Source organism: Pseudopipra pipra, chromosome 18, assembly GCF_036250125.1.
Source record: "Pseudopipra pipra isolate bDixPip1 chromosome 18, bDixPip1.hap1, whole genome shotgun sequence".
NCBI classification, from domain to species: Eukaryota; Metazoa; Chordata; class Aves; order Passeriformes; family Pipridae; genus Pseudopipra; species Pseudopipra pipra.
In genome coordinates this window covers 12,555,917-12,568,260 of record NC_087566.1, presented here as the reverse complement: position 1 = coordinate 12,568,260, position 12,344 = coordinate 12,555,917, and the positions used below count along the sequence as shown (strand labels likewise).

The 12,344-nt window shown below is 42.6% G+C and overlaps 1 protein-coding gene across 3 annotated transcripts in view; it reads left to right on the top strand.

The window, feature by feature from the left end:
• Positions 1-12,344, top strand: part of GALNT9 (polypeptide N-acetylgalactosaminyltransferase 9) — a 136,088-nt gene that overhangs the window by 37,953 nt on the left and 85,791 nt on the right. For all 3 annotated transcript variants that reach the window (XM_064675274.1, XM_064675276.1, XM_064675275.1), the window contains 2 exons: positions 6,015-6,181; positions 8,295-8,469. In XM_064675274.1, the coding sequence (XP_064531344.1) occupies positions 6,015-6,181; positions 8,295-8,469 (342 nt within the window). The remainder of the gene's footprint in view (positions 1-6,014; positions 6,182-8,294; positions 8,470-12,344) is intronic.

Sequence of the window (12,344 nt, the reverse complement as noted above, 5' to 3'; positions counted from 1 at the left end):
GCCATTTTTCATGTTAATAAAGGGGCTTGTTTTAAAAGTGATTGAAACTAGTTTTAGCATTTTTATATGTATAAATCAATAATAGTATTAGACATGATGGTGTGTTTCTGGTATTGTTTGCCTGAGGAAAGCCAGAAATAGCTCACTGCAATAGAAGGCCTCTTATTTTATGTGTGCAGCAACTACTTCCAAAGAGTCTAATAATCCTAAATATAAGGGTTAATATTCTTTATGAGTAGAGTCATCTTCATGCTGTGTATGTTAACTATGCATATATATTGTGCTATCAGTCACTGATTGACAGTTCTCAGGGCTTTCTACTATGAACATACAATAATTTGTCATAGAGAAGGGAGGAATTAAACCAAATAGAACAAGTGTGCTATAAAACAAAAGGCACAAACATGTATTTTTTGTTTGTTGGTTTGTGGGTTTTTTTTGTGCAGAGCAATTGGTCATAGTTGTAGTGGCCTGGAATTTAAAAAGAAAGGAAAAAGGGCAAAAAGTAAATTGTCTGGTTCTCAGGAAACCCTTGTCCAATGTGTATTATTACAACTTCATGGGGAACTTTAATGTACCTGTGGAACTGCCTGAGTCCCAGCTTGAAAGGGCTCTCTTCTTCATGGATGTGTCACAGGATAGAAATTCCTGTAAATTTGGTCTTTCCTGTTGGAAATAGGACAGAGAAGAGAGAGTTCTAAGGTATAAAAGACAGTTATTTTAAAAAGGCTGCTGCTGTTCTTCATTCTGCAAATCCTACAGACATGAAATCCAATTGTTCAGCCTGGGAATATGGGAAATTCCCAGGACTAGATGTGTGCTTGGAAGACTTGTGGTGTAGTGCCATCATTTGTGGTTGACATGAAAGGACACTTCTTCTTGGTACAGGAAGTGTCTGAGGTTGGCTCAGGATCAAGGAATTGGCCTGGTTTCTTGCTGATGAGTGTGGGGGATTGCTTTCTTAGACTTTTGGATGCGAAATAAGAAAAAATGTGTCAAGGGACATATGAAAAAAGGAGTAGATTTAAGATCTCACTTTATGTGAAAATGACCATCAGCATTGCTGTGTTCCACAAAAGATGGAGGAAGGGTTATTTTAATGGATTTTCTCTGGCTTACAGCACTGACAAGGATTGCACTGTATCTTGTACCTGCACCTCTCCAAATAAATTAAGGAGAAAGGAGAAGGTGTTGATTTTTATTCTGTTGGATAAATCAAAGTGGAGGCTGTTCCATAAGGAACACAGTCTGTGAAGAAGGTATCTCCTGCTATCACCATAAGTTCTAGTTTTTCTGAAAATGACTCACTTCTCTTTTTACCTTAGTTGCAAATACAATGGGCTGCTTTTCTCAAGAGCATCAGTGTTCTGTACCACTGCTCCCTTGATCACAGTTGTATTTGTATTTTGTAATTCTTAGGGAATTCTGTCCATGGGCTGCAAAACGGGAGGGGAAAGTAAGAGCAAACCTTAAGTTCAAAAACTGTCCATTTGGGGTTTTTTTCCCTGTTTGGATAGGGCAGGAAAATCCATTCTAACTGGAAAGAGAATGTTATGGTATAATGCAGTTAACACCTTCTGTTGAGAAGGAGAATTAATTAGGAAGGAGTTGGAGCCTCTGGGTGACAGATTCATGATCCATGAAGCTAATCAGTTTTGTAGCCTGTCACTGCTTTTGCTGCAGACTGGTCAGCAGCTGGATCCCATGCTGGGGAAGGAGATGTTCGCAGCTTGTCACCTTTTCACTGTTGTGCCAGCGTGGAACAGGAAAGCAATGCTCCTTTATTTCTGCAGCTCAAAAGTTACTGTTCCATCGAGCACTGGCTGTAAAGCCTCGGTGGGTTTCTGGAGAAGGAAATCAAGCGTTGAACTCGCCACTAAATTTAGTGATTTAGCTGTGGTGAATGGTCTGTGCCTACAGAAGTCACAGCAGCATTTGGGTACTAAAAGGTAACTGTGTAGGTAAGACTACTCTGAGCCTGTGGTTTAACTGGGCTCAAAATGCACATTGACCTGATGATTAAAAGTAGTATTTGTTACCTTATTGTTAATCTTATTGATATTTATCTTTGTCCTTTCATTGATCATGTACCAAATGAGGAGCTGTTCCACCTCCTTCTCCTACTGTGGCTGTAAAACATGAACACAGACCATTCTGCAGCTTTCAAGGTACAGAGCATGTTGGGGTAGGGGTTTTTTTGTGCCAGAACTGCAGATGTTTCTTCATGCCCAGCAATTTCATCAGGTTTGTTAAGGAGAAGAGCCCACAGTCATCTCCATCCCAGTGGTTCGTTGGAAAAACATATCTTGTATTAAATACTTTAAAGATTCATGAAGCAGCTTTAATTTTGTTTGCATTTCTTCCTGAAGGGTAAAGCTGTCAGAAATCTCTAAATGCATTGCCTAATCCATTTCCAAACTCAGTATATTAAGGTCTGCAAGCAAAACTCATTTTTAGACTTTAGCAAGTTTGCAGACAGGAGAGAAGGCAGGGGAAATAGAGCAGGAAGGATTTTTCTTTCCTTGGTAATGCACTGAACTACCTGCGTGGCTGCAGTGTCAGTCCCTCACGAAAAATAGTGCAACCCAAATGGGCTGTAAGAGCAGCTCTGACAAATAGAGGACTTCACATGTTTCTGTTGGATCAGATACAAATAGAGTAAATACATCTATCAGGGAATGAAGGTTCAGACAAAAGAAAATTTCCTTCCCTTTATTGCCTCCCAGCTTCCAAGGTTGCCATGGGCAGGTTCATGTGCAGCTGAGTAGCTTTTGTTTTCTCATGTCCCAGTTTCTAATCTATGACCTTTTTATGTTAGTACATGATTTTATTTTTGAGGTTCTGGTCTGCCAGCTGAAGAGCTTTTCCTGTTTTCTTATGCCTGCAAAGACAGTGCTCACAGTTGGGCTCAGGAGGCTGGCTGGGAAATGTTCATTTAAGGAACTGATTCAATGCAAGGTAAAGAATGAGTGAAAATCATCTCCAGAACAGAGAAAAATGACCTGACATCAAGCTGTCTGTCATGTACAAAGGCAATACCTCTGGGTTGCTGGCCAAGCTCTGCAGTAGCAAATACAGAGTGAGAACACTCAAAGACCTTTCCCAAGACAACAGCAGGACGCCTCAGGTTTGATGCTTGGCATGTTGTATGAAAGGTGCCTGAAGGGCTGTTTCACATATCAGGTCTAATCCATCCTCAGCTGGCCCATGGAAATGATTAACCATGGCACTGTCAGCCTTTGCTTGGGATCCCTGCTCCTAAACATCCCTGGTGTGTCCCTCCCCAGTTCACCTGCCTGCCCTGGAGACAGGCCCTGCTTCCCATGCAGACCTGAGCTCCTCTGCTGGTTGTGCACTGTGGGGCCTGCTGGCAGTTCATAATGCTAATTTAAAATCACACTAATATTAAATGTAAGCTGTGCCTGGCCAGCTCAGACCATCGTTTCCTACCACAGAGGTCAAGTGTATGCTCTCAATTCTTCCCGAACTCAGCAGTGTTGGGTGTTAATGAGGCCAAGTTTCAACCATCAATTACTGTAATTTTCCTCCCTCACCCAGTTGCCAGAGTTCACAATGTGGTCATACCTAGTGCAGAGAAGTGGAGAGCGTGCTGGTACCTAGCTCCCTTCCCTGGCAGAGCACTGGGGTGCCTTAGACACCCAGGCACTCCACTCCACAGCATCAGGGCTGCCAAAAAGGGATGGTTTCTTAATATCACAGTTCTCTTGGTGGTAATGCTGAAGGATTATGAGGGTGTGCCTTGCTAGGACATCTTTGTACAGTTTGATTTCTTCGCATTCCTGGTAATTTTCTTCTCATAAGAAATAATAAACATGACCAGTTTCATGCTAAGCTCCTCCATCACCAGCCCATAGGTGTCTTGCCTGATGCTTCACATGTCCTGACACTCTGACTTTCTCTGCCTTGCACACAGGCAGGACTGACCCATGGCAGTGCACTTGATCTCTTGTGAGCCTCTGGCCAAGCAGAGGTGGCAGGAGGTGACAGCCATGGTTGTGCTCTGATGGCAGTGTGTTCTTCTGTGTGACTTGCTAATGTCACTGTTTGGCTCAGTGTGTCAAGTGCTGGTTAGAGTTTCTTGGAATAAAGGAAGTATTAACTGTAAATTGCTGTGACTGGTATCCAATTAGAGAATACATTGGGAAGAACTTGGGCGACAATCCAGCAAAGCACTTAAGCACCCACTGATTTTTAAGGAAAGGCCCCTTAACTGGGATTGCTCATACTCTCAAACATCATCAGTAGCATTTTCCAGTGGACCAGTACTTCCTCCTGACTACCTCAGCACATCCATCTCATTTTCTGAAGTGACCTAAGGAGCTGAGAGTTCAAGGTTGACTTGAAGTCTGAAGGAAATAAACTCCTAAATCACTGCTGTGCTTTGAAAAGTCTACTCAGCTGGACAGCTGCTTTTGCTGTTCTTCATCCTCACTGCAATAAATAAAACTATGACAGCTTTTAAACCACTGCTAAATTATGAGCTTTGCCTTTGCCCATCTAGATGTTCCCGTTGCATTGGGATTACCCAAGATGTTCCAATATGTGATGGTCAGGGTATTCTTTCCAAATGCAGCCATAATGCAATTTTTCAGCTATGTCTTCCTCGTAGAAAAAGGGGACAACTGGCAGAAGGAAGGTGCAGTGAGAAGGGATAGGGATGGACCTAACCCAGGTACATCTCTACTTCTGACACTTGTGGTCATCCCACCTTTCCTTTAATTGCTTGTCCCTCTATGTAGTAAATGCTGCTTTGACTGACCTCTCGTTCTTGCTGCTCTCCCTCCTCCTCTGCCACAACCTCCTTTTTGTCTCCAGACCTCGGTTACATGTTTTCTCTCGTCCCTTCTTTCCTGCCAGCTCTTGAGTGTTGATGCAGTAACACTGTAATCAATGACAAGTACTCATGTCCCTGGGCAAGTACTGCTGGGATGAGGAGTTATGAATAATTGCACTTTACTAGAATTCATAACTGATTTCCAGAGGTTACTCAGCAGTCAAGCATTTGTCTCCCTCCCTATCCCCATGACTGCTGAGAGTGGGAAAAAAAAGTGATTGTTATGCCAAAGTAATGAGCAAAGAGGTCAGAAAGTTTGATAAGAGCAGGAAAAGTCGTTCCCTGTGATTTCATTAGTGGTATTTTAGAGAGCAGGTTCAGTAATTGCTGTGGTAATTCTGAATGGCTTTTGCCTGTGAGAACACATAGGTATTTTTTAAAGTTAGAATATTTGCTAGTGGGAGAGAGTTCCACTAAAATAAGGCAGTATGATAACGACAGTTAGACAGGGGCATGGGCTGTGGGCTTGGGAAGCAGCAGTTCTGCTCTGTGCTGTGTGACTTCTCCAGGCCTCAGTTTTTCTTCTCACAATGGTCTATGGTAACATGTATGTGTTAGTGAGCAGCACAAAAGCAAATTGCGAATCAGGATGTAGCTGCCTTCCAAGGTGTTGGCTCAGAGGGAGCAGATTTGTTTTGCAGATACTTCAGTGTGTGCCTGTACAACAGCCATCACATAATTGTTATTGCTGCACAAACTGCAAAGTCAGAAAGGGTGGCAAATGCTCCTTGTATGGGCAAGTGCAAAATTTGCTTGAGTGAGCCCTGGTTTTGAAAGCAGGAGATCCAGTTCTGAGCTACCAGCAGACCTGCTGATGGTTCCCCTGGGAGCACAGCCAGGGGGTAGCACTGTGGGCCTTCTGCAGGTTGTTTTTGAGCAAAATCATTGATATTCCTTTGGTTTTGCAGAGGTGCTTTTAACCTTCCAGGGAGTGAGAGCTGCTACAAACATGTGTGCTCATCCTCTTTGTTTTATACAGGTTGCTGCTCCTGGCTGGGTTACTTCTTTTGAGCTTTTGCCACATCTTTGTTCAGGGTTATAAAGGACAAAGTCTGCAAATCCCCCTATGAGATGGAGAGCAAGCAGGAGAGGATGCTCTTCATCCCACTTGGCCTCCCAGTGGCTGCTTGGGTTTTAATGGTGCCTCTCTTCCCTCCAGGTGCAGACAGATGAGCTACCCCGACGACCTGCCCCAGATCTCCGTGGTGTTCATCTTCGTGAACGAGGCGCTCTCGGTCATCCTGCGCTCGGTGCACAGCGTGGTCAACCACACCCCCTCCCACCTGCTCAAGGAGATCATCCTGGTGGATGACAACAGTGACAACGGTGAGCATTCCCAGCCTTTCCTCCCGCTCTGGGATTTCTAGACGTGGAACGTAAAGCAGAGGGAGTTTGGTCACTGCTGGCCAAAATGCTTATTTTTTTAACGTTGGATGAAACACCTTTGAGCCGTTCTGCATTAAAGCAGCTGGGGGAGGAGGGTCATACATGCAACCACAGCTAATAATCATTGACTCATATGTTGGTATAAATTAACATACCTCTGTTGAAGTCAGTAGAATTTGCAAGAGTTCATGTTTGTTGATGAGGGGCTTGATTGAGCCATTTGCACAAAGCTGTGAGTAAATATTGACTGTTTGTGTAACAAATAAACATTATGTGGGTAAACCCTGTTGATTTCATTGAAATCCTCACAGAATAAATGACATTTGTGATAGGCAGTCTTAATAGGACACTTCTGTCCAAATTTTCAGATCCAGAGGAACATTGTCATTAATAGACTAAAATTTTAAACTCTACTTTCAAGGAAAAATGGGGCTACAGATTCTCCTTTAAGATAGTTTCTGCTCTTTTACATAGTAGCACACTTTCTTCAGGAATTAAAGAGGTGTTGATAACGTCAGATTTTGAGCCTGATTTTTTTTTCTTTTTGAGATAGGGAGTAAATTCGTGTATGAGAATGAAACAGAACGGGCACAAAGCACATGCAGCTTTCAGGTCATCTGGTTCATTCGTGTAAAAATAGCACTTGTGTTGCAGCAATCCAAATTCAGAACATACATACATATAGAGTGCTATAGATCAGCACAATACAATCAAGTTTGAAGAATTCTCAGGATACAAGGGACTAGCAGTGATGTTGTGTTTTATGTTGTTATACCTTAGTCTTCTAGAACTTCTGCATCTTCTAAAATCATCTTTATTTAAAATAAGCCTGAAGTTTAGCATTTCCTCCACAGAACAACAGCTTTAATTAGGTGTTTCAGTTTTAAGTTACTTTTACTCTTCAAGATCCCTGAAGAGAGAGGAAGGTTGAGAGAAGAAAGAGCTCAAACAAAACTAAATTCCAAAACATACAGGTTTAAGAAAAATGTTAATGCAATTCAGATTTCACTTATGACAGCGTAACCTGTGGAGTAATTATGTGAGATTGCAGAGTGCTGGAGTCAATGTAATACTGAGGAGAACTGAACTCATTGTTTCTCAGTGAACTCTTCTGTGGCTTTTCTCTGCTGCTCTTCCTGGTAACTGGAGATTTATCAGGTCTTTGATTCCAGTGATAATGATCCTACTGGGTACTATAGATCGCAAGAATGAGGATTCTAACATCCTGGAAGCTTCTTCTAGTTTTCCTAATAAATACATTTGAGCAAAAGCCCCATTATGAATAAGCTGCAGTGTAAATGAATTACTAAACTAGATTGATTTTTAAAAAATAGAGAGAGCATTTTGGTAATTTGCCTGTTTATAAACCTCTTGAAATGAGGCTGAAAAAGGGGTGAATGAATTCTGCTCTGTCTGTGATTGAATGCCTGAAAATGAACAAAAGAGAAGTCTATTTGAGATCTTCAATATCCATTTAGTTCAATGGGAAAGAAGCCTGGTATTAAGGAGTCTTGATTATATTTAAGGGAAAACCCTAAAATGAAGAGAAATTAATTGTGATCTGAATTAGGTCTTGACCCAAAATCCATTGAGGTTATTTTTCAAACTCTTACTGAACAGCATAAATCAGAACAAATAATCACCAGACTGCCATGTTACACTGCTTTGTGGCCTTTGTGGCCAGAGTTGCTCCTCCAGAGGCCACTTGTAACCTAATTCAAATCATCAGAGAATTAGAATAGTAATTATTTAAAAATATTTTGGCAAACTACCTCTTCAAAACTATACTCAAATCCATCAAGCCATATTAAACCTGGGAAAATCTCTGATGTGTAGAGAATTTCTCTGAGCTGATACCCGTGGAATTAGCCCATGCCACAACCACAGTACTTGGTTTGTATCTGTGAGAATGAGAAAGGATTTAGGATTACTTGAAGGATCTCTTTCCCTTTCTGTTGCAGAATAAATTAAAGCAAAGCATAACATTGCAGGGCTTTTCTCATTCTAAATGTCTGTGGTTTGGTTTTTTGTTTTTTTCTTTTTTGTCCTGCAGTTGAGCTAAAATTTAATCTGGACCAGTATGTCAATAAAAGATACCCAGGCCTGGTGAAAATCGTGCGCAACAACAAACGAGAAGGACTGATCCGAGCCAGGATCCAGGGCTGGAAAGCAGCAACCTCTCCTGTCGTCGGCTTCTTTGATGCCCACGTGGAATTCAACATTGGCTGGTAAGTGCTGGCTGTCCCCAGGGGGAGGCTGGCTCTGGGACAGTGGGCCCTGTGTCTCAGGGGCTGTACAAGGATTTGCTCAGCGACAGGGAAGCTGAGGAGCCGTGGGGGTGAGGTGGCTGTGGGCTGGTGTCACCCCATCAGCAGTTACTTTAGAATAATGTCCTTGATTATTGCAACATTGCTGAGAGTCTTCTGCAATGACTCTAAGATCCATAAAAAAGCTGCTGTGACTGGTCTAGGACAACTCAGTAGAGAGGGAAGTAATTGTAACTACAATGGATGTGAAATCCCGGGAGCCGTCAAATGGGGAGACACCATTAAGGAGCTTTGGGCCAGATGCTTTCAAATACTTCTTTTACCTCCTTGTCATTTTCTGTCATTTCATCTTGGAAAGTTGAATACCAATCTGATTTCCTCATAAATTTTCTTGCCTTTACATTTGCGGGAAACATTAAATTATTTCCTGCATTCTTAATGGAGCTTGAAATTAGTGCACCTTTCCTCATCCCCCTTTGGTTTGCAAGGGAGGAACAGTCTTGGGTTTAATGGGCCAGATCTGCATTTGGAGTAAACCTTTGTAGCACCACTTGGTGGCCAGTATTTTCCATTACTTGAAGTTGGGACTGAAGGAACTGATATGTACAGTCAGCTGAAAAAGGGCTGCTGGGACCTTCAGCATGTAAAATGTGTGTTTTCCAAAGATAGGCTGTTATTTGATAATGATGATGCAGAGTTATGGTGGAAATGATTATGCTCTGCAATTCTGGGAGATATCCTCAAATTAAAACTAAAAATAGCTGTACTTACAACTAGGGAGAAACTTAATTGCAAAGGAGTGGAGTGTTTATTTTTATATGTTCATGAATATCTTTATAAAATGGAAGATGCAGTAAAATAAGTCTTGTAGTGCACCTGGTTTATGTTCATCCCATTTTTTTTTCCCTAGGACTATGTTAGACTATAATAGCAGTTGTAGTAGTTTTCTAGAAGCTTAAGAGCTGGTTTAATTTATTTATTTACTTTTAAAGCAAGTAGGTCTTTCAAATCATTGCAAACATTCATCTAGGGTAATATCAGCTATGGGGCAGGACTGGGGAGAGCATGCTCTGGGTGCTGTTCCCAGTGCTTGTCCTGCCCAAGCTGCAGTTTTCTGAGGCTTATGGAGAATTTTGTTATAATTTTATGAAGGACATTGAGATCTGACTGGTGTGCTGTACCCAGCCAAGCTCGGCAGCGGTGTCAGTAAGCAGGAAAGGGCTTTGTGGTTGCTTTGGGGTTTGTTAGGGGTTTTTCTGAACCTTACTGCTTTGCATTAATGTCAGAAAGGGTTCAAATCAGCACAGCAAGAACACAGACTGCTCGGTGAACGAGAGGGTGTGTGTATGGCCGAGATAAAGAGTGTTTGCATTTATTGCATCCTCCCTAGTGCCCTGTCCTTTCCACAGCATGCCCAGTGTGCTGAGCTGGGCTCAGCAGCTGCTCTGGGATCCCTGGGCTCTGGAGCAGCCCCAGCAGGTGTGTGGGGCCGGCAGACACGTGTCCCATGTCCCAGAGCCGTGTGTGCTCCGAGTGCTCCCCACTGGAGTTCCCACTGTTCTTCCACTCAACCCTTGTGGCTGCTGAGCCACCTCCAGCCCTGCTCTGCCCACCTCCTCCTGGTTTTAGTGCTGCCCTGCTCTGCCCACCTCCTCCTGGTTTTAGTGCTGCCCACCTGTGCACATGCGGGTGCCTGTCAGCTCCATTTTCATCTAATCTTCTTTTACTGGGAGGGACTAAAGTCCTTCCATCTGGGCTGCTTTGTTTTTCCCCACTGGGTTACAATTACCCACACTCCCAGCCCTACAAACTTGGGAGTGAGGCAGGAGTCTCTTGTTAAGGTACTGCTGTTCTATTCTCCTACTTAGGTGCATCTTGAATGAATATTTCCCCCCATTTTCAGTGCATATTTATGTATTCAGAGGCCACACGGATTGCTCCCACTCAAAGCTGTCTCTGGATTATTTGTGAGGCAATTAAAAAGAAGCCAATTCCTTTACCACAGAAAAGAGCATTAGCTTTCTGTTTGGTTTGTGTTCCATCTAAAAGTCAAGTACCTGCAGTGCAATTCTAGTCTTCCAATCTATGGCTGCTTTACCTGCCTAATCAGTTGGCAGATTAACTCATATAGAATCAAAGAAGGACTTCTTCACTTTCTCATGAAATATGCAGGATCAATAACAAGAAAACTTCTTTTAACAATAGTGGGCCATTTACAGGTGAATTTTGGCCTTATTTCTCACTATAGCATTTTATGGGCTCTCACAGCATTGCTCTCCAGGGACACTTCTTCTAAACTAAAATACAATCTGGTAGGATATAAAAAAACACTCTGCAACCTGGCAGGTCAAATTAGCCATTGAATTATTTATTTTGCTGTGCTTAATTGCTGCTTTTTGGCTTCTCAGGTGTAGAAATATGTTATTGCAGAGCAGTGATTTTTGACTGACCTGTTCCCCTTAAGGCTTTTGATGGTGTGAGCCAATACTGCTGCTGTGAGAGTGAAAGAGGAGAGCACTGCCTGAAAGGGAGGCCATTGCCATTAATTCTCAAATGGAATTTTAAACTAAAATTACGTGATAATGTGTTTGTACAGTTCATGTGTAAAATTCTACCTCTCCTGCAGTAGAACCAGGTCTGGTTTTAATGGTTACTTAACAGGAGTCAGCAACCCAGCAGAAGCAGTGGATATGAAAAGCTCCTGTACTTTCCTCTCTGAGGGTATATTTAAGCTGGTATAGCTCAGTTTCCCTTCAGTCCTCTGAAGATTTCAGCATTCCTGCCCTGACTTTTGTATTAGGTCCCCCCACTGTGTGCTAAGCCACAGCAACCCTGAGTGCAGACCATCACATCCTGGATGCTGATTGTGTTGCCGAACATGTAGAGCATTGTGTAGACTCCTGTCTTTGAGAGATGGGAAAGAATAGCACGAGGAGGAGAAGAGAACTTCCCTACACTGTGTCTGGGAGAAGGAAAGAGAGATAGCAGAGATAGGGTGTTAATTCTCTGGGTGAGAAAAAGGACACATTGAGTGAAGGAGAGCAGAAATCAGTAAGTGAAAGGCAGAAACCACAATATATTAGCAGCCATAAAGAGGGTGCTAGGAGCCATAAAAGAAGACATAATGATAGAGTATTATAGTTACATTCTGTCTTAGGAATTGCTTTTGCTCCTATCACTGAGGTAATATCAGAGCACTGAATGGAGTTATGCAGTACCATGGTAATTAAAATTTTGCCAGACAAAGGGGGAGTATCAATAAGGAAGCAGTGAAGTAAGAGGATTTAATCAAAAGATTTCAATATAACAGAGAGACAGAGACAGCCTGACACGAGAAAGAGAACCTGAAATATAAGCTGAGTATCCATCAGACTGTGTCATACAGATCCCATCATTATGGATTATGCCCGAAGTTGGCAGTGCTTTAAAAATATAGAAAACTGGTGTTTTAATGAACTACGAAGAACTAAAGATCAAGATCCCTGGGTCTGTGGATGATACTTTGCAGGTGCTGCTCTATCCTGTGAGATGCAGTGCAATTTGCTGCTGTGGCTGTGAGCAATGGACTCCTGAAACAGTGTGTAAAGGAAAAAGGAAGTTGATTTCCTCCTGGTCTTCTAACTTTGGTTATCCCAAGTGCTCTGTAACAGAGACATGGTTATGCTTTTGTGGAGCACAGCCACAAGGTCTTTGTCCCCCTGAGAGCTCCCTTGTAACATTTTCATGCAGTGAGCTGGAAGCCAATCTCTGTCAGCAGGTAAACTCCCTGTCCCCCCTGTTCAAGCTCAGTTGGGTCTTTGGGGACCTGGTAAGGTCCAGGTGGTTCTTTTTTTCTA